Source organism: Triplophysa dalaica, chromosome 24 (assembly GCF_015846415.1).
Source record: "Triplophysa dalaica isolate WHDGS20190420 chromosome 24, ASM1584641v1, whole genome shotgun sequence".
NCBI classification, from domain to species: domain Eukaryota; kingdom Metazoa; phylum Chordata; class Actinopteri; order Cypriniformes; family Nemacheilidae; genus Triplophysa; species Triplophysa dalaica.
In genome coordinates, this window is record NC_079565.1 from 5,021,135 (window position 1) to 5,043,627 (window position 22,493).

At 37.9% G+C, this 22,493-nt stretch overlaps 1 protein-coding gene across 8 annotated transcripts in view; it reads right to left on the reverse strand.

Moving 5' to 3' along the window:
- Positions 1 to 6,627: 6,627 nt before the first annotated feature.
- akap13 (A-kinase anchoring protein 13) overlaps positions 6,628 to 22,493 on the reverse strand; it is a 72,307-nt gene continuing 56,441 nt past the window's right edge. For 3 of the 8 annotated variants that reach the window (XM_056739380.1, XM_056739381.1, XM_056739374.1), the window contains 21 exons: positions 21,484 to 21,646; positions 18,653 to 18,720; positions 18,401 to 18,464; positions 18,148 to 18,298; positions 17,757 to 17,866; positions 17,493 to 17,639; positions 17,157 to 17,410; positions 16,914 to 17,039; positions 16,595 to 16,712; positions 15,345 to 15,596; positions 15,116 to 15,192; positions 14,631 to 14,812; positions 13,603 to 13,703; positions 13,322 to 13,510; positions 12,290 to 12,436; positions 12,113 to 12,183; positions 10,938 to 10,982; positions 10,414 to 10,464; positions 9,421 to 9,888; positions 8,947 to 9,250; positions 6,628 to 8,846 (listed from right to left, as the gene is read on the reverse strand). In XM_056739380.1, coding sequence (XP_056595358.1) covers positions 8,788 to 8,846; positions 8,947 to 9,250; positions 9,421 to 9,888; positions 10,414 to 10,464; positions 10,938 to 10,982; positions 12,113 to 12,183; positions 12,290 to 12,436; positions 13,322 to 13,510; positions 13,603 to 13,703; positions 14,631 to 14,812; positions 15,116 to 15,192; positions 15,345 to 15,596; positions 16,595 to 16,712; positions 16,914 to 17,039; positions 17,157 to 17,410; positions 17,493 to 17,639; positions 17,757 to 17,866; positions 18,148 to 18,298; positions 18,401 to 18,464; positions 18,653 to 18,720; positions 21,484 to 21,646 — 3,147 coding nt within the window. In that variant the 3' untranslated portion in view covers positions 6,628 to 8,787. The remainder of the gene's footprint in view (positions 8,847 to 8,946; positions 9,251 to 9,420; positions 9,889 to 10,413; positions 10,465 to 10,937; positions 10,983 to 12,112; positions 12,184 to 12,289; positions 12,437 to 13,321; positions 13,511 to 13,602; positions 13,704 to 14,630; positions 14,813 to 15,115; positions 15,193 to 15,344; positions 15,597 to 16,594; positions 16,713 to 16,913; positions 17,040 to 17,156; positions 17,411 to 17,492; positions 17,640 to 17,756; positions 17,867 to 18,147; positions 18,299 to 18,400; positions 18,465 to 18,652; positions 18,721 to 21,483; positions 21,647 to 22,493) is intronic. The other 5 variants (XM_056739378.1, XM_056739375.1, XM_056739377.1 and 2 more) reach the window with 5 other exon arrangements.

Below are 22,493 nucleotides of genomic sequence, written 5' to 3' on the forward strand. Positions count from 1 at the left end.
TGATTTTTAAATTTGATCTGTTTTTAATGAGAAAACCCAACAGCAGCGATTTGTTAATCTTGTTGTTCGCCAGAGAAACGTTTGCAAGATTGGGATTTGCCAAGGAACTGTGTTGTTGTAGCTCAATGGGTGAAGCGTTGCAAGGGGCACAAAGGTTGTGGGTTCGAATCCCAGGAATCAGTTTCGTTAAAAGCATGTGCCAAATACATAAATGAATGCCTAATGCATAAATGTAATAAACAAATTAGCGGATTACTAATAAAAGTAAATTATCGAAAATCTGTTCAAGTAAAAATCCAAACGGGTGTGAATGAATTTTGATGACCATCATATGGGTTTCAATTGAGGAATTTACGCCGTCAAAACAGGAATATAACATATAATGTAGCAGAAACAGAACATGAATATAATGGGAACGTAACATAATGGGAACATAACGTAACGTAACATATTGTTACTGTCCTTCTGTCCAAATTCCCTATTTTTCAATTAATTTAAAGTTTAAAAGATTAAATACTGTGTTTTTAATACCTTTTATTTATTAGATATTTACAAAACCCAGTGGCAAACATTAAAGGGGAATAATAATGATTTGGAAAAAAAATTACACAAATATTGAGAGACAAGGTTTCAGAAGGACAGCGATATCCCGATAATAAAAAAGCATACAACATGACTAAAGGGTGAAATAACAATGCCGTGTTATTCTTACTTTAATTTGCTGCTTGTCAGATTCCAAAGTGTATACATTTCTGTTGTGTGACTACATGTTGTGGTCCAGAAACAAAGTAGCTAAAAAGCCATGAACTACATCAAGCCTGTGGCAGAACATCTGAAAGTCTATAAACAACTTCGGCTATTCGATGTCCAAGTACAGAAAAGAGTATGTCTTTTGGAAAGAGTCTATAAAACGGTTGACTTCAGATGCACTTAAAACTGTCTGAAAGCTTTTCTCTAGCTAAATCCAAGCAGAAGAAGTCCAGTCAAGTGGAAGAGATTCGAAACAAGAGCAAGTGCTATTTTCAGACAGCACTGTACAAAACACAGTCCCAAAGCTGAGCGGCTTCAGAGCTGTTAGATCCTACAAAGCCAAATCATTTCACAAATGGTGAAAAAACACTAAATCTCAGAATGTTTGACATTATTAAAATGTAACTCTGTATATACAGTGTACTGTATATTTTCAGCACTGTTTTATAAACCACACAGCATCGCATTGCACACTAGTAGTCCAGTCTTGACTCTTTTCCCATAGGGTACTGCACCTGTCACAGGTCTCACAGCATTAAGGTCTGTTTGGGCAGCCAGGCAGAGCAAAGCCGAGGTGAGAGCTCACCTTCAGTCATCTTCCTCACCTTCCTGTTTATCTGAAGGTAACCCGATTTTACATTTCAGTGCAGATCGATTCTCCAGCAAACCCCAGGAAGTTTACTGACATGCTTAAACCTTCCGGCTGTCATCTTCATCCCAAATAAGGCTCGAGTAAGATTACCAGTCAGGGAAAAGCTCTAGACAAGAATATTGAGATTTCTAAGCTTGAGTGTTAACCCCCAACCCCCAGATTCCCTTGGCTTATATAAATTAGCATTTGAAAGAACTAGACTGCGGAAAGGGAGACAAAAGAGTGGCGGTAAGGCACAGAGGTTCCTTCACAGTCAAACCATTATCCTTCAGCTTGCTTTGTAGGATTCTTAAAAGAGTCCTTTGTCAGGCCAGGCCGAGTATGTGTAGGTATTTCAGATTTGGGGCTCCTTCTTCTTAATGGCTCCATATTATGACATTTTTCCACCTTAAAGGACCTTTCATCAAATGTTGGGAGACATTTGCTCTTTTCAAGTGAAGAAACGATCACAAAAACTAAGGGAAGGCTCACGCCACACACAAAATGTCTGACAATTGTTTTATGTCTTCAGAAGAGTAATCAGGTGTATTTGCATCGGTTTCATGAGGTGTCAATTTAACATCACTGGACAAAAAGCTAAACACATTAAAATGTATAAATAAGATCTTAATATATTTGACATGATATGATTTTTTTGTTTTCTTTTCAATTTTTTTCCTCGACAGCTTTAAACCCCATTTATTTTCATTATGAGAAAGAGTGGCCATGCACGAAATATTTCCAAAATTGTAACTCACCAATTCTCAAGGTTGCCAGATCTGTATAAACAAAACCAGTTCCAAAGCAAAAATTACCCTGAAACTAGCCCAATGACCAAATCCTAATTACCATCCCCTAAAAAAACTCACCTTCATAACGTAAAATATTTTACTAAGACTTGTGCATTAAACAGAGATTTATTTTAAAATAACTTTTTATTAGTTATCATAAAAAACACTTTATGAACAAAAATATCTAAACCCAAGAATGAGAATTAATGAACCAAATTAATTAAACTTCAACCTTCGGAATAAAACCAGTTTAAAAGTAATTTTGCTGCAATTCTGTGGATCTGGCAACCACGTCAATATTCTTAGAATGCAACTGATTCTAGTTACTGACTGTCTTGTCATCCTTGTGGAGATATTTGCCAAGCAGTTGTCAGCGAGAAGCTTTACAGGCATCAGCGACTGAAAGTCAACAGTCTTGTAACCATGGAGCCTCTTAAATCACAGCTACCAAAACACTTTATATACTCCATCCCCAAAGGTTTGCTTAGCCTACAGGTGCTTCCCTTACAACGACTGGACAAAAACAAAACTGACCTAAATAAGAACACAAAACCTAAGGAATTTCAAAAGCATCGCATTAAACATTGCAGATGCACAAACAGCCACCGAGTTTCAGTTTGGTGCTTCCAGACATGGGGGTCAAGCACTTTTCAAACTGTTAATCCAGATCAACATGTCTGCATGCAACCTCGTGAGTTGCCAAAACAAAGCCACTAGAATAAAATTGGCATGTTGGGTTTCGTTCAAGAGCGCTGTGCTAAATGCTGGAGGAATTTTCTGGAAGCCGCCACCCAAACCCCAGATGTCATTCTTTCTGAATACTTTTTCCATGATGTGTCCAAATACTAAACCCAACTGAATATCTTTCACGTGATTTAAATGTTGAGGTGCCCCATCTACAAAGATATCTTCCCATGCTAATAATCTCTCGCACCCACATAAAGTCATTCGTTATTGCATCGTTCTGTTCCTCTCAGCATTAACAACCGAGCGGACACATCACTTGATCCTTTTTGACAGAGCCGCCAATTGAACTTCCTGCTCGCTCGGGTAGAGGAGCCCCGCTTATTCCGACGAGGGCCCTGTCACCCTGACACTAATGAAATGGCCCAGCGCACACAAATCACCACACAGAAGCTTCTCTAAGATCCCAGGATGGCTGGCAAAAAGCCTCACGCCCCCCTCACTCCTCTTTAATCTTCCTCGAAACAGGCACATTAAAAGAGAACTAATGACAACCATAATAGATCGAGCGAGTAGGTGAACAATACTGCCCTATCCACCGCATGTCCGCCACTGGGTCTTATTGTAGCTCTGGGAGAGGATTTTTGTATAATACCTCCCTTTCCTGTCTGGAGAGAGAGAGAAAAAGGGCTTTTCTTGAGTCACTCCACCACTTTATTCCAGAGTTTTGGCACATCGGGTAAACCAATCTGGAGACGAGCGGTGTTGTTACAAACAAGGTCAACACACACACACACATGCATGCACAAGATTTTAACATTACAAGTTCATATGATGTTTGGCAAGAATCAACTAGGTAAAAACTCATCAATGCGAACGAATGCAAAGCAACGGCTGAATAGTCTGATAAACAACAAAAAGGCCAGCAGAAGCCTCCAGATTTACAGCAGCAGGTGAAATATGATTACATCTGATGAGAGCCGAGGGGCGGCAGGAAATGAATGATGGAGCCCGAGCGCCACAGTCTCATCAGGACCACTGGTGCAGAGGAGGGGCAGAGGAACCTTGCAGATAGATGAATGAGATGTTCTACTCTCCACCCCGCAGTACTGCAGAGAGTAACGGAGCGGCATAATATCACAGCTACAGATGGAGAGATAGATCGTAAGTAGGAGTGCAGGCCAGCATTGGATAGATAAACGAAACGGGAGAGAGTTGATTTACGAGCTGACAGCGGCTCGTGGTTTTACAAGGCACATCCAGCAATTTAAACGACTCGTCGTAAAACAAAAGCAATCAGACAACCATCCATCCCAAAAACACATGGCGCTTGTTGAAGAAACACATAAAGAGTTAATTGATGCTCAGGAGGCATTCAATTCCACATAAAAGGGAGAGTACACCCCCATAATGGTAATAATCTGTCATTTATTCAGCCTTGTCATTAAAAAACTAAATCATACAGGTTATGAATGTTTCGGTGGTTTGGTGTTAATACAGTTGAAGTCAATGGGGGCCATCCAGTGTTGTTTCCTTCATTTCCTTATTTCCTTCAACATTCTTCAAAATATCTTCTATTGTGTTCTGCAGAAGAAAGAACGTCATACAGGTTTGGAACGACATCAGGGTGAAAAAGGAAGGAATTTTCATTTTGGGTGAACTGTCCCTTTAACTGCTGAAGAAGCATAAAGCTAGAGTAAGAGTTCACGGTATTTTTTTTAATTTTGACATTAATTCACCCTCATGTGGTTTAAACCTGGTATATGACATATAACTGTTAAATATATAATATATTCACACTGTGTACAATATCTAATGTCTGTCAACACGACATAATAAAGCACGCAAGAAGTCCCCGCCACAACATGTTCAAAATGAGACGTCACGTGGAGGAAAAAGGTACGGGCCAGTACAGATCAGAGCCATTAGAAGAGAGAGTTGCGTCAACGGAAGTCCAAAACACTGGAGAGTCACGTGCTTCATGGAGCCTTGAGAAAGTTACAGGAAGTTATGTTTTCTCTTCACATGCTTTATTTCTTTCATTTTTGTATTAATTTAATTGCTTTAAATGGGTTAAAAGTTTACCTCAGTTGGTCTGTTTAGTCGCAGCTCCATGCTTAACTACTAACTTTCGGGATCTATTGAGAGCCCGTCTCACGTGATTCATGGAGCCTTCAGATAGTTCCAAGAAGTGATATTTTCTCTTTAAATGCTTTATTTCTCCATGCGTTACTGGTAACTTCCGGGAACTATTGTAAAAACTGTTACATTTGAGTCAACGGAGAAGACGCGACTCTCTCGATAAATGGCTCTGGTTCAAATGAACGCAATATCACCACGGTTCTTTATTTCATTGGAAAGGCCACAGTCCCTCGTGCACGCATTGGAAAACACCAGAAGCACAAAGCCTTTGCTCTCCCGACACAGAACTGATATTTATACATGGGCTGTCAGAGCACAACAAAGGCTCGGGTTTCTCTAGGTTGCATGTGGGTCCTTTGTTCTCTGCACAAAGCGAGAGTCAGAGATAATGCAGGAAAAAAACATTAACAGATCAACAAAACTGCTTTACTTAGAAACAACAAAGCATACCGTGCAGTCATTCACAATTCATCGACTTTTGTCCCCAAAGATAGAAAAATCTCCGCTGCCGTATGTCAACCATTTATTGCGGGAAAGGTCATAACGCGAGAGATGAAATCAACCGAGGTAGTGTGGGGAAACAACCAATGAGATGCTTCGATTTTATAAAATATATAAGAAGCCATATTACAGTTTAATTATTGGATTTGTATCACTGATTTATCACAAACAATCAATAAATGCGTTCTTCTCTTGGCTTAAACATGAGTTAAAGTCCCATGAAACGGAAGATGCGACCGTGTTTACTCCCGAGTGAAAGGAACTTCAAATAAGAAAAGTGGTGGGCGTGGCTTGCGTTTTTTTACTGCGTATTGATTGGATGTGTAATAACGGCTGTTTTTTTCCTGTCACAGTTAGGCGCATATAGAGAATATACCACCAGCAGTGAATATAGGTCAGGTCAGCTCCAAATACACCAATATTATAGTTAAATAATAAGTTAATAATAAGTTAAATGTATATATATATATAGTCTATGATAAACTGTTAATATTTAAATTTAGAAATGAAACTGATAGTTGAAGGAGGGAGGAGTTAACGGATGCTACGTCATTTGAAATGGACAGTCATTTAAGGGCGGAAGTGCATTTTCAGATTTTAATTGAAGATAAATAATGACCCACATTGATAAGCTATTTACTATAAAATCCGCAATATTTCATGAAAAAAATAAAGATTATTTATATTTATTATAAGAGCGCTTCTTACAATACACTTTATTATTCATATTAATATTCATAATAAAAGTCCTGCTAGCATAAAAACGAGCCTTTTCAAGTTTACAAGGCCACCTTTAGGCACTTCCTATCTTTGGGAAACTTGGCAACCAAAACACTGAGGGGTCAATGGTGTCCAAATGGGAAAGGTGACATAACACATTCAGCTAATCTCACGAGGCAGACGGAAGTTAAAAGCAAGAAAAAACGATTTATTTGGTGCCTGCTAAGAGAAGAGAGGAACTAGCAACAGGTGGTGCATAGTATCTTCAGCAGCTGGCTTCAGTCTACCAATTAAGACCAACCGATAAGTCATATTTGAAATGCGATACAGCCGTAAATAGTCAACTAGTCAACATTCCCAGTGAGAACAAGTTATCAGCACGAGAGGAAAAGCAGAACACAATGGTCGCACGGTGACATATAACTGTTATTTATTTAGAGAATTTGTGTCAATTTACATGTCTTCAAAACAAAACGCTGATAAATAGTTATAAAAAGCTTTAATCAAACCACAAAAGAAAGTCCATAATTAATACTTTTACACTTTTTTACATAACAGATATTTACATGTGTTGCAATCCCCGCTTTTTTACACAAAATTACGGCACCTTCTATAATGTAAGCATTTCATTTCCAGAAGTTTGATTTAACGTGTCGGTAACTGGAATTCTTCTCTAGTGCATTTTTAAGGTTATGCGGTCATGTTTTTTATCAACGAGGACCTTTACAAATTTCATCACGTGAGATGGTATTCATTCATCTTGAAATTTTGGATATGTTGATTTATAGAAACCCACAAACATTGCAGATCTGGGGAATATTAAACCATGTCAAAAAAGAGCGAAATCGTGACTGACAACTATATCAGACTGCGTTTTTAAGTCAAGTGTGAATGAGATGCTGTTCAGGTGGGACTGAAGAAATGATTACGTAACAGCGCCCTCTAACGGCCAAGGCATTTTCTTCAGTTTAGCACCAAGTGTAATTCATTACAGAATGGAGAAGTTTGGCAACAGCGCTTTGTGGAAAGTGCTGACGGATAATAAAACTTCTACGAGAGATGCTGTGGGGTTTGATAAATGAATCGAGACATTTATCACTCTAATGCATTAGAGAGGCACGTTGGGTAGAAGTTTAATTTGAAGAAAATAAAAAAGCAGACAGCTTATATTAACACTTTCATCTGCAGGATTTCCCTCATTCTTAAAATATTTCCTTAAGTTCAACAGAACTGTTAGCCTGGCCAGCAGGCGAGGGCTTTTATGACTGGCTAAGGCCTAGTTCGAGAGTACAGTCCAGGCTTTTAATACACAAACACAATGTATATTCAATATTAGTTCAACAGCCCCAATGTCCGCCGTGGATCTCGAGCATGCAAATCAGAAACTTCATCCTCATGGCTACAAACAAATGCCTAACTCCCTCGTCTCCTCAATTCAACATTCCATACGTTTAACTAAAAAAGAAAATACTGCTATCGAAACACCCGCTCTTTTGGTAGCTTGCTTGAAAGCTCGATTGCGTTTGGTTGAACAAATTTACAATAACATTCATATGGTACAGTAAAAGATTATCAATAAATCCTCCGGTTCTCCTTCTCATACAACGGAGGTTGTTTATCAGTTAAGTGGAGCTGATCAATTGTCTCATTTTAAAGTCAGCCATTTTTTTCCACTTGACAATGTGCTTATAAAGTGCTAAGGATTAAAATTGCATTGAGGCTTACAAGAAAAAAAAAACATAAACAACTTGTGGGGTCTCTGTGCTAAGCTCTACGAGTCACATCAAAATCATTCTGTGTCAGTGAAACAAAAACGTTATAATCTCGTTCAGTCAATTGGGGATATAAATGTGATTTACAGAACTAATAAATTAAAACAAAACATTATTTTACTGCACTACACTTTCGTCATGCTCTTTAAAATTCTCAAACGCTTTTATTTGACTAATTTCAACAGGGAATAAAACCTGGTGCTGTATGCTTGCAAGAATCAGAGGTTTTGTCTAAAAAACTGATAAACAAAACCGTATCTGTTTGTCTGCTGAAAGTGTAGTATTACAATTAGTTACGAAGGACATGTTGTCAAAAGGTCTAGATACATCGTCCCTTCATTGCAAACTGCCATCCAAGTTCACCGGCTTGCATTATTAGTCTTCATTAGTCAAATGTCCTTCAGAGATACGAAGAGCATGCAAAGTCGACCTTTACAGCCGTTGTGAAGCCAGCTGTCTCAGCGTGAAGTCGCCCGCTGTCATAAATCTTTCTTTTATATAAAAAAAAATGAATCTGACACATTCTGTTCCTCCAGAAAAGAGTCCTGCGCCGCATCCAGGGGTCAGTGATTTTATTCATACGTGCATGCGAGCGATGTAGGCACTGTGCGGTATGCCAAGCGCCGAAAATAAGGCCACAGGAAATGCTCGGTTTAAACTTCCTGCCCAGGCCCGACGCCCATCAAGACCACAGGTATGTGTAAGGGAGGGGTGCAAACTTTAGTTCACGGTCCACAACCAGAGACTAGTGGCATGGAGGAATTGTGGGATGCTGGGGATCAAAAGGGGACCTAGATCAGCAAAAGAAGATCTCTCCGTCGGGAGTGGCGTCTGGAGCCGCGTTGCTCTGGGGTTCTGTGAAGCGACAAAAACGGATTGAAATAATTTGGCTCTCATAAGCAGTTCTCATTAAAAACAATTTATTGGTCATTTTTTTAATAAACAGCAGCTCTACCTGCAGTCTGGTTCTGTTGACCCTTTCCCTTTTTCTTCTTCTTGTCTTTCTTTTCTTTGGGTTTGGCCAGCTGTAGCAGGCGGCTGGGAATCGCCTCACTGTTCTGGGCCTTCTGGCTCGAGTTGGAGGAGAAGGGGTTGAGGTTCTTGCCTTTGCGTTTGGAGTCCATTCGAGACAGAAAGTCTTTGGTGGACGGGGAGGAGGAAAGCTCAAACTCGCAGGGGTCGCGGTCCAACGAGCCAGAACTCTGGAACTTGGAGGAATCCTCTGATGTGGTGGAAGGGGTCCGTTGCTTTCTCTGTTCCTGCAAAGCGAGGAAAACAATAGTTGCAGGAGGTTTATAATAATATTTTGATCATGATTTTTTTATTTTATGGATCAAAAAAGCATTAAGTTTCACCATATTAAATAAATACTTTTAATAATTCCCAGAGATGCAGTTTAAATCTGGTCCTCCGTGACCTTCATCCTCACCTCCGTTTGTCTCATCAGCTCTGTGTCTCTTTGAATCTGCTCGCGATCTCTCTCCAGTTTCTTCTGGCTGTCTCGGAGTCGAGCCAGGTCTCTCTGATACTCCTCCTTTTTATTCTGCAGCTCCTGTTTCTCCTCCTCCAGCTCTTTGTGTCTCTTCAGCGCCTCCTCCTCGTGGTTCTGCAGCCGCTTCTCCCTCTGGGTCAGTTCCCGCTCGCGAGCCTCCCACTCCTTCTCTCTGCGCTTCCTCTCCTCGGCATGGGCGGCCTGCTGCTTCTGCAGACTGGCCACTTCTTGCCGCTGCTTCTCAAGGCTCCGCTGTTTCTCCTGCTCGATGAGCGAGCTGGGCCGCGATGAGGAGGAGGAGGATGAGGAGGAAGATATAGAGGGGTGGCGAGAGGAAGGCTGAGGGCGCTCGGTTAGGGCGTGCCGCTGGTCCTCGATGAAAGTGTCCTGTTGGATGACAACAGCCTATGTGGGGAGGACAAAAATGGAGAGTATTCATTCAGATGTTAGCAGGAGGTATGAAAAAACAAACTTAATGACGTTTTCAAAGTGATTCATGTTTACAAAAAGGTTTTGTGTGCTTGCCAGTGCTGATGCTGTAAATGTGCGCTCTAATTGCAGAAATCTTTCTACACTGACAGTCGATCATAAAGTGTTCAAATAAAATAGTTTTGTTTGTTTTTTTGACTAGCCTTTCAAGAGTGTCAGCAAAAATGGCAAATATTTCAATATAGTGTAATAGATGCGTGGCCAATAAACACATTTTTCCTCCTGGCTCGTAAAAGTGGGAAACCGATTTGTATTTTTCTCTCTCTCCTGCTTTGACTTCACAGCTCAGAGTCACTAATGCATTTGGATAGATTAAAACAAATACAAATAACCCCCTGTATTTTAAAGCCTAATTTCTATTTATGCACCAACGTCAAGCTTGGGATAAGCTCTGCTGGCCTCATATGAGAGTCAAAATCCACAAAAGGAGAGCTGACTCACCTGCAATGTGTTCAGCAGGTCATGAAGATGAGCAACGCTCTGAAGAACCGGCTGTGAGAAAAGAAGAAACTTGTAAACAGCAAATAAGAAGGAATGGGAACAGGAAATGTAAACTGGATTTAAAGGGACAGTTCGCCTAAAAATTCATCATCATTTATTCACCTACTAGTTATTCAATATCTGTATACATTTCTTTGTTTTGATAAACAAAGAGAAAGATATTTGGATGCAACCAAACAGTTTTTGGCCACCATAGTGTTACAAGTGTTACAAGCATTCTTCCAAATATCTTTCTCTGTGTTCATTAGAACAAAGTAATTTAACAGATTTCAAACAATTTAACGGAGTGAATTATGACAAAATTTTCCTTTTTGGGTGAACGGTTCCTTTAAACACTAGTGTTCCACACAAGCATCAAGGCCCAATGTGTCTGAATACATGTCCTAGCCACCAAACCACAGCTTGAGAAAGAAACATCATCAATCTTGAAATGTACTCCAAACTACTTGAAATAAAAAACACACCTCGTTCTTCCTCTTTAGGAGAAGCAGTGGGTTGGTGTTGCTTGCCTGTGGGAAGGAGAAAAACTTTCAAGGTTAATGAAATAGGTAAGAAGGAAGATAGACCAATATTTAGCAATCAACATGTTCTCCGAAAGACAACGTTGCGATGACTGTTACATTACTGTGCTGCTATGGGTCAGAGGACAAGCGTAATGATTCCTTGTTATCGTCTTACTGTAGTGTCTATAATCCGAGTGTGTGGGTGTGTGTGAACCTGCAGTTTACTTCAGGTAAGTGCTGTAGTGCAAGTGTATTCTGATGCTCAGCACTTAATGGCTTGAGCAGATGGTGATGAACTGATGACTAAACATGAATCAGACATTTAATGGAACCGAGTCGTTGCTCTGGTAATACACGTGAATAAGAGGAGCTGTAAAGACTTGTATTGCACTTTTAAAATATACAGATAAAAGAAGACATATATATTCAATTATGTATGTTTTATGATATATCATGGCAATATCACTATACGAAAAATGAATTTGGTGTTTTCATGTCTATTTATTTTTATTGGCCGAGCTGGAAACATATGAACTGCACCGACATATGTTATGTTTAAATGTTTAGCTTTTACTGCTTATGGTTAAGCTTTTTATCCCTAAAAATTTACTTTTTTTAGTAAAATTCAGGTTTCATTTTTAGTGTTAGAACTATTAAAACGAATACAAATTTATATACAAAAGGTTTAATTGAACTTACATTTATTTTACTTAAATAAATGCATTTATCTATTCAATTTACATCCTATAACGAGTTATGTAAAACGAAAACAAAAATGTTACTAAAAATGTCTATTTTATTTATATTTTACAATTTATATTTTTGTTCAATAATTCTTTATTTTATATTATAGTTTTTTTAATCAAATAAAAATAAAAAGACTTCATTCCAAAACATTAACTATTTTGTTATTTTATTAAAAGTATTGTGAAACCATCTAAGTTATGGTGTATTGTGTGTTATCATATATACAAATATTTACAAGAACGAAAAACTTATCTTAATTATTCAGTATAATTTAATATCATTTTAACCGTTTTCATAAGCACATGAGCGTCTTTGAGTCGATTTTTAAAGCTTCACTTTGTAGTCTTAACTTCAAAGTCGTCTTTGTACTGCCATGAACCCATCTGTACCTTCTTTAGAACGCTGTCTGACTCAGTCCTGCGGAGCTCTGTGGAGTCTTCAGTATCATCTTTGTCTCCATCTACAGGAGATCAAACACACAGACGAGTCAGTCTCACCTGAAACAAACACCCACGCACCAGCGCTTTCGCAAACTCTCTTCCCCACACACAGAAAAACACACCCACCTTTGATCTTTGAGATGTTGATCTGGTGACTGTCAAAGCCCCCGAAGGTTTCCGCCCGTCGTGGCAGAGATACGGGCCCTGTCGCGCACATGCCCTCCTGCACGGTACTTCCGAGACTGCTGTTCACCAGACCCTGCAACGTCTCCACTGCACACACATACAAACATTAAACATGAAATATGTACTTACGGCTAATTATTATTATAATATATAGTATTATAACATCTATATGTGATCCAGACATGTTTTGTTGAGATTTAGCCTAAGACAACTTGCTTCCAGTTTCCATCAATACACAACCAGCTGGTTATAAAAAGCTATGAATAGATCCCAATCGATATTGTTTTCCATTTCTTGACCTGATACATTAAGGCAATCCATTATGTGTTCCTGTCTAGCAGTATCTGATCAGCTGTACCTATTGATCCCACCCATGTTCACATCATCCTATTGTTACTGTAGAAACTGATCAATCCCCCCACATCCAAACCAAATGTGTCGTCTCAGCACTTTCAAGACATTTCCTGCTCTCTGCAACCTACACTGCTATTTCAGAAAACCATTGCATCATTTTTGTTATTTGGAAAGACGATAACTGCACAGATGTTAAGTGCATTAGGTTTTTTAGTCATGCGATATAAAAAGTGTATTTTACCATTTACTTTTGTTATATAACTTTTTTTAATGATCTTGCAATGTCTACATTTTAAGTTGACAGATTTAGTACAGTTTGTACCTAACAAGTATAGCCGATACCAAAGCATTTTAAGACATATTTCTCAAAAGTGAGCTCTAAATTTATCAGTTCGATTAAAGCCACAACCTTTCCACTGGTAAACCAAAGCTCATCCAATTGAGCTTCAAAAGTACATGACTCACATATTCAATGTGTTTCTGTACAGCAAAGCATGTGTAACTCATGTACCACAGGCTTTAAAACAAACAAAACGTGTTGCTGACGTACTAGAGCTCATCGGTTTAAAACCAAACATTCATAACCTCCATGTATTCCTGCTTCACTAGCTGCCTCACCTTCCATTAAAGCATCCTTCATGAGTGGCTCCCCTTTGGTGATGTCATCGGGCATGGCCCTGAAGAGCATTCTGCTGCGGAGGATGGAGCCAGTCTCATCCGATACGCTGCAATCGCACATGTCCCTGAACAACTTCACTTTCTCCTCCAGTAAAGACAAGATCTGTTCATCTCTCTTATGCAGCTGATCTGTAGAGATAGTGCATTACATTTGAACCCAGACACCCTATTTTTGAACGATTAAAGATCATTTTGAGAAAAGGTATTTCTATTTGATTTACCTTTCAACTCCTTGACTCTGATCTCCTGAAGTCTTCGGTCTTCTTCATTCTCGCTGGGCACACCTTCATCATCGTCCCTCTCCCTGGGGGAAATGGAGAGTCTGTAAAGACACACTGCCAGCTCTCACAAACCACGACTGTTTATGATTTATGATCGGCCTTCAACAGCATTTGTCGTTTAGAGAAAAACGTAAAAAAAAAAAAAAATTGTTTCTTTTCATCACCTTAATTTGGATCGGATAGGAAAGTAAAGTAAAAGTAGACATAATATTAATAATGATTATAATAATAATTATTATAATTATCAGTAGTAGTAGTATAAACATATCACAATTACTTTTATTATTTAATAATATAAATGGAATCAATGTTATTATTATTAACAAATGTATTTATTATTTATAATTAACTATTTATTTTATACCATTATTCTTTTATTATTATTATAAGTAGTAGTAATAGCAGTAGTATAAACATATCACAATTAATTTTATTATTTTATTATTTAATAATATAAATGTAATCCATATTATTATTATTATCAACAAATGTATGTATTACTCATTTATTGTGAACTATTTATTCTATACCATTATTATTATTATTATTATAAGTAGTAGTAGTAGTAGTAGTAGTAGCAGTAGTAATATAAACAACTTTTTATGATTAATTATTATATAATGTTTTATATAATTTATTATATAATTATACACTTTTATTATTAATAACTGTACTATGATTGTATTATTTAATAATATGAACAGCACCAATAATATTAATAATATAAATGAAGCATTCATGATAATAATAATCTAGAAAATACATTATTAATAATTGATAACGATCATTATAAAACAATAACTATTAATATGCTATTGTTAATAAGAATTAATAATAATAATTATTATTAATAATAATAGTTTCTGAACGTTTGACTTGTAAGCATATAAGCTAATATTAGATCGTGGAAAACTACAGAAAACTCATTTCTGTTTGTCAGGAAATAAGGATGGGTCTCTGAGACTTACATTGACTGCATGACCTCCTGTATGAGCTGCATCCATGTGTTCCTCTCTTCCTTTGAGCTGGCGTACACCTCTACCATCTCAGGTTTCTCAATGCCCGCCGTGATCAGAAACAGTCCCTTCTCCTCATTGGCAACTTCCCTCAATATGAGTTTCTGCAGCGATATGACAGTGGAGCGCTGATCCTGAGAGACAAGAGGAAGATGTGGGAATTAGAGGGAAGCAGAACATCGGGAAAGTGACAAAAAAGTGAGGTTAAGAGGAAAACCCAGATCGGACTGGCCACTAAAACTGCCACTGACCCCCTATGCAAATGATTTAAAATTTGCCAATGTTCCTATTGAACTATTAAAACCACCGCCGAACCCTGCCAGAGACATTACACCACACTGGATTCCAATGTCTAAACAACACTGTGTTAAGTAAACATCTATTACTGAAAAACTCTGTCATGGACGTCATGGGTCAGGGTATAATGATAAACATACCAGGGAGGCGAAGATGTATTTCTGATCTTTCTCCTGCAGGAACACGATCACGTCCCTGAGCAGCAAGGCCTGGACATCTGGAAAAACAGATCAGATAAATGAAATATGTGCGTGTTGCCGTGGCGACAGACATAACTATGTTTTGTCAAAGGTCATGTTTATCTGTGTACTGTATTTTTCCAAAGATGAAGTATTCAAATTCCAATCAACACGCAGCGGCGGTTCTCACCCTTCAGTCTGCCAGCCGTGTTCTTCAGCTGCAGCGACCCGTCGTGAATCAGTCTCTGCCCACGTAACAGATCCTCTCTGGCAAACATCTGTCCGCTCTTCATCCTCATGATGGATTTACTGTCCGTCCGGCTGTACACTTCCTTTAACCTCTTTTTCTTCTCATGGTCGTTCACCTTGTTGTCCACTGCGGCGATCACCTCCTTTACCAGCTTGAGACCTTGGGTTATATCTGCGTGGTCCTCTTCATTTTCTGGAGCAAAATACAATTGTAAGAAAATGATTTGGAGCTTTAATGAAAACATTCAAACCCGGCAATTTTTTTGCAGTTTTAATAGAAATTTTGTTTTAATATAGCAAATATGTATGATTCAAATTACATTTAATATTTAATTCTTTTTGTGCATGTGTGTGCTATAATGTTCTGGGTGGTTTACTGGACCAGTTCAATATACCCTGTTCCATGCCTCTATGATATTCTACTTCATAAATGGGTGATTCTCACAAAATCTTCAAATCAAGATGTCAAACATTATTTTTTAATTTTCATTAAAAACAGGTATAAAGCCATGAATTTAAAAGCATATTAGCTTTTAGTTTAAGTCAATAATGAATAACATTGTAATTGAAAATTATATGTATTTGTTTATGCAGAAAACTACCTGTATGGGTATGAGAACAGAAAAAGTTGTATAGAGAATACTTGCTATACCTGCTTGAAAGGTACTTTTGAGATGTGTTTCTTTTGATAAAATCAAACTTTAAGTAAATATCTTTGTGTGTAAACAGTCCTTTTAAATGTAACCGGGATGAGAATATCAGTCATGGACTCTTCTTTTCTTCCACAATTTCTTCTTTTTTATAAAACATGAATATTTTGTCAATTTTTTGGTCTTCCTTATTTGAGAACATCTATTAGAAAATCCAATCATTTTTTCACAATGTTTTAATTTTACTCTTTTTAAATTACAACACATGATCAAATAAAATACTTAAATAATTAACTCCTAGGTTAAAATTATGTTTATGATGATGATCCTTTTTTTGTTATTGATTCAGGTTTTATGATTAAAGTCTTTACTGTCATGATGTGTCAGTGGTTTTGCGAGATTGACCCAGATATGAAAGCCTATGGTGTATGTTCTCTTTTAAAGGTAATAGCACAGTCTCATTTATATCTGCAATTCAGAGATGAGTCATATTGAAGTTAAACACTTCTTGTTAAGAGTTTGTTCACACACTGCATCTCACCTTTCGTGTGTTGCAGTATCCTCTGGAGTAACACCGGGTACTTTGTGATTCGTTGTGTGACTAACAATATACACTCAGGAATGCTTAGCCTTCGGACAACAGGGCTGCTCATCTTTTTCTGCGAAACAGAAACAGATGTGAAACAAGGGAGCGTTTCCATTTCTGAGTCTGCTCTTCACAAGGAGGAATGATGAATCAACGGCACTGCTACAAAGTCAAAAACTAACACTGTAGGCTATTCGAAAACTTGTCGTTTAGATTTTCTACGCAGCCAAGAAAAGAACTAAAAGGGTGGGAACTGAAAATCCGAGATGTCTACCCTGATGAAAGCTTGGAAGCGCTTGTCTTTGGTGTGTAGCTCTTTGTAGAAGTTCACGGCTTCATTGTGTCGACTGCAAAACTTTCCGTAGACCCTCTTCATTCTCTCAGCGTTGGAACCCGAGAACTAGGGAGGAACAAGAATTGTGTGTTATTCAGATTCCAGACGTTACAAATGTAGGCATCTCTTCAAATCCACAAGCGTTCTTCTGACGTTCTTCCACAAGTCTGTGGTGTCTCTCACCTGAGAAACCACTATGTCACCAATATTTCTAATAACAAAGCGTCCCTCTTCTTTGCTTTCCGACGAGGCCTCTTTTTTCTTCTCGATCAAGTGCGTGAAGAACTGCGTGTGCAAGTCCAGAAGATCCTCCAGCATGGGGAACATCTTCTCTACCGTCTGGACCTCCAGCTGAACTTCTCTCTGTAAGCCTTTACTGTAAACATCGGCCATGATCTTCAGGGTTCTGACGTGGTGCATTTCTGTCTGGATGAGCTCTTGATAATAAAAAAGAAAATGTGATGCAACAAAAAGTGAAAGTAGAGATGCATCCTGCGGATGTTCCTTTAGGAAGCTTACCGTAGATGACATCTTGTCTCTTGACAACATCCTTCTTAAGTTGTTTCAGATGCTTCTTGTCCATCATAAAGCTCCAAGAATCGGCCTCCAGATCTTTGACATCGGCCTCAAATTCACCCATTAAATGATTATCCATCATCTCTGTACCTGCCACGTATAAACCAATCAGAACGCAGCTTCTTGTTTCTTTTCACATACATGCCAGACAAAAATACAGATTTGATTGAATGAATTCGATTTTTTTGATGAGTTGAGGAGTCTTACCTTCATCAGTAAGAGATTCTGTGGACTCTGTTACTTTACTGGTCTTATGGAGAGAGTCTGTAGACTGTGACAGAAACTTCAGACTCCTTAGAGGAGGATCTTCCATTTGTCTAAACATGTACAAACAGATTAGAGAACATAATTATTAAATTTAACGTTAGAATGTAACCCAACCCTGAGCCATCTAATATAAAATCAAACTGGGGTCTATGTGACCCTATATGTGCATATGTAAAAGTATTTTTTGTGATTTATACATAAAATCATCATATACAAAATACAAAAACATTCTGGGAAAAATTATCATTCTGATATCTTTATTAAAATCAATCAATCCATCATCACAAAAAGATAAGATCAGATCAAGCAGTGATATATGCGAGTATGTTACCCTGCGATGTTGTTTATGGACATGCTCTTTGAAAGCGGGATGTTGTTGAAAGACATTATACCGCCTGGGCCTTTTCGAGGCGGTGCGAGTGGGGCGGGCTGGTCGTCAAGAAATGATATGGTGGACCACGGACGATCCCGTGCAGGGATGGCTGCAAAGACAAATGTCAAGAATGAATATCAAACTATAACTTTCAAATATGCAAATGAATTATGAGAAATTATAAAGACATGTAATCGAGTAATGAGTTTACTTTTACTTCTTAGGGCGACGCTGGGCATTGAGGCACAATCTGGAACGGATTGATGTTTTTGCTGCTGGAAGAAACAATTTTAAAAACAAGTTTAATCTTTATTTTTGGTCCTTGTTTTGAAAACTTAGCTTTGTGGAGTTTTGGTCATGATAATAATACGTGGCATACAACAAACAAAAACCCGAAACACATGCACAAAGGTCATACCGTATGACAATTATGGGATCACAAATAAACAAGCTTGAGAATTACCTTCATTTTCACCTTGGCACAAACAGGAAGACTCTCTCGGCAACCCTTGTGAACTTGTGCATTGCAAGCTGAAAACAAACAAAATGAAGTCTTCAGTCAGTAAAGATTGAACTTTATCCGTCAGTTTAGTGCAATATTTAACTTAACACAACGCCAAGGCTAACTACACAATCACGTGCTTATTTCATGCATTGCTCTTAGGGAAGGAGCGTGTGAGAGGAGTCTTTTCCTGCATGACTCAACCTCAGCTCAAAGCCGAACAGCTGATGTTTAAAACCAGAAAAACAAGCACACCCAAAAAAAGAATAATAATAGTAATTATAATACAAATTTTTATTCAATGCCAACACAATTTCATGTCAATTTTAAGTATTTACAAATTGGTTAACGGTATAAATTCATAATATTGTGTTGGTATGTTTTAATACAATCTGCTTTTATGGTGGTGGTGGATTTAAATCATACAAATACAATATTCATACTATAAAACTACCAACTAGTAAATTCTAGGATTAGCATAAAATCAGGCTGTATGTGCCATTCATCTGATACACATCACCACAAAAATCAACACAAACCTGCACTGCACTTTTACTTTTTCAAGAAATGTACTTTGCACCTCATGACCACTAAACTAAATCACACTCAGACACACCCAACAGAGGCGCACAACCTAATAAAAGCTAAACCATACCCAACAATAAAAGGGCGTGTATCTGCAAAGCTTTATTCAAGTCTTGGGGAAAAAAACATACTCACACAACCTCTGATAGACCACCAACACACCATCTCACCGGAGGGTCTATACAATGCAACAATTGCCTCTCATTTCATACCGAATGGGTTTTATGTTTTTACATAGCAAGCATCTTACGCCCTGAACCGTAAGGCGTGATGGTATAAAGGGCGTGACGGCTACACCTACATCATTCGAGGCATAGAGATTAAGATCTTTCCCCACAGGTACCCAAGTTTCCACACTCCTACACATACCGCAGCTTTTCTCCAGCAAACACCACACACATTTCTGACTACTCGGCCTGGAAATAATGCAGGGCGGGGCTTGAGTAGAAGTGGGCGTTGCAATCAACATCCTAAAGTTACAACGATTTAAAGTTAAGGCTGAAGTATAGTTCCCTTTTAACTTGTACGCTGGCAACAGTGTCCTGGGAGCATCGATTCAAGGTAGTAGAAGAAAACCTGACCCCTATAGGCCCGGAGAAGTATTGCAATATGTTGCAATGCACAAGCTTCAATAAATTGAAAGCAGTATACTCTGCGACGCTGTGCATTCGGCTGTACGGCAATTTAGTCAAAAAAACTTCATAGATATTTTCAGTCAAAAAACTGTGACTAGTATTAGTCGATGTGAGGAAAAAAGAAAGGAAATGGTAGGCTACCAGCACATCATTTGAGCGAGCAACAAACCGAGAGAGAGAGAGAGAGTGTGTGTTATGGTGGCTGTGTGCTAACAGGATGTTCCAGCAGACTGGCTTTTCTCAGTACAGCACTGAACTTCAGCAGCTGCGTGCGGGTGGAGTGATGCAACTCCGTGTAAGACCCAACTGGGCAGATGGCCACGATGATTAAACCACTCCGACTTTCTTCTTCATTTCCTTCAGAAACACTCACACTATGATGAACACTTACAGAAATCTCCACCCATCAAAAACACCGTCTCTATAGAAACAAGGCACAATGGCTCTAGGCCAAAAATCACAGGGTATATCATGAGCTTATTGTTAACAGCGTGATGAAGTTGGGCTTCTTTTTTTTTGATTGTTGCCATTTTCCGCCATGTCATAAACTTATTTAATTCACTTCCTGTGTGAAGCTCTCACAACACAACGTTCTGCAAAAAGCACTTTCACAGCAGTAAATTTAACCTGAGCATGTGTGCGTGAGTGTAAAAGAGGAAGTTCTGATAAAAGAACGGTGTAAGGCAAAACAAAGGAAGCAGAATAGAGTTTAGAGTAAAAAAGAAGTCTATAAAACATATTAATAGCATAAGACAATACGTGAAGTGCCATTTTTTAAAATCTTCAAAAATAATTTTTTATTGTGCATTCCAAGTAATATCAATGAAACTGCAGCTGGGTTGTTTTAAGTTAGTATTAATTGCTCAAACGATTTTTAATGTCAACAGAGTTACCTGTTTTTGCCAATGAACTAAGTCGTATGTGAGAGTGAGTATATTTCATATACAGTAATGGCCAAAAATGATTTCCAACATTGTTAAATTGATGTCTTTGTTCTTTATTCAAATATATTTTTAAAGATGCATTAAAATTTGTGTATGCAAATCATATTATAAATATAAACAACTGATACTATGTATGCTTTATGAGCATTTTGTTTTTCTATGCAATATATTTATATTATTATATTTAAATAAAACCAATATTCTCTTATATTCTTATGAAAGCCTTTTTGCAAAATAATTTTCTACAATAAATACCTTAAATGTTTAGTGTTTTGGCCATTTTATATCATACAACTCATACAACTCATAGTTTCAGGACGTTGAAAGCAAACAATGTTCAAATATGCTCCGCCTCCAACATCACTTCTGCCCATTACTGTATATTAAAAAAAGCGCACAGAACAGGACAAAAAAAAGAGGAGGAGTATATAATTGTAAAGTGATGTATAATAATACATTGTGTAATAGCAATGCAAAAAATTCGAGATTTTATGTCGCTTTGGCAGCATCTGCCAAATCTTTAAATGCAATGTTAGAAAATAAAAAACAAGTAAAGCAGACAGTTGAACAGAATAAATCAGAAAAAATATATGTAAAATAAAGTGTAGGAGGTAGAATAGTCTCTTACTGGTGCAGAGAAAAGCATCTTTAGTGTTGATTGGTTTGTTGCACTGGTGGCAGGGAATTGTGGGTGCTGTCATGACCAAAGTAAACAGATGTCCATTTGAGGCTCTCTTCTCTTTGTCTTTGGCATCCCTCTCTCGCTCCTTACTCTTCTCCTTCTCCTCCTTCTGCAAAATGGAAGATAAAAGATGTGAATAAATCACTCACACTCTCTCTCTGACATGTGCAGACGTGTTGTGTGTTTTCAGTATGAGATGCAGTAGCTGGCAGACAGCCAGAGCCATCCATTAGACTCCCGATTACAGTCGGGTCTCAGCCCAGATGTGAGATTAAAAGAGAGCGGGTCACATCCATCATAAATGTAACCGCGTCAGCAGAGCAGAGCTCCATCACGAGAAAACTCATCAACTCCAGCGCAGTCAATATCTTCATTCATATTCCCATCACCATCTCAACCTCTCTCACGTCTGAAGGGTTATCTATCATTTCTACCCATCCAAATGTAGTGTTGATCCATTTAATTCTTTTTTCTTACTTTTATTTGTACGTAGTATTCTTTAATCCTTTTAATATTAATGTTATGATATATTGAGGCCATTGTTTTCCAGCATCTGTAAATTTCAACAAAACCAAACCTCAGGAGGGACATGTGAAAGACTGACAGCATGACAAGACACCCAAAAACTTGAGGTTATCACATATAATAATGATTTCTGATCTTTAGAACTTTTCCTAAATACAAATGTAACTGTTTTATTGCTTAAAATTGAATATGGACGTGATTTCTTTGCAGTATTTGAGGTCTGAACAAATACAGAGCATCTTTTCTATATTTTAACTTGTTTCTTCAGTTTTCATTTCTGCAAATAGAAACATCTTTTATCTGTTATTCTTCTTTTTATTTGAAATTTGGGAGAATATTGTGAGTAGTTGACAGAATTAAACAAAAATGATAATTTTACCAAAACACATACCTATAAATAGAAAATCAGAAAAACAAATTTGAAATAGTCT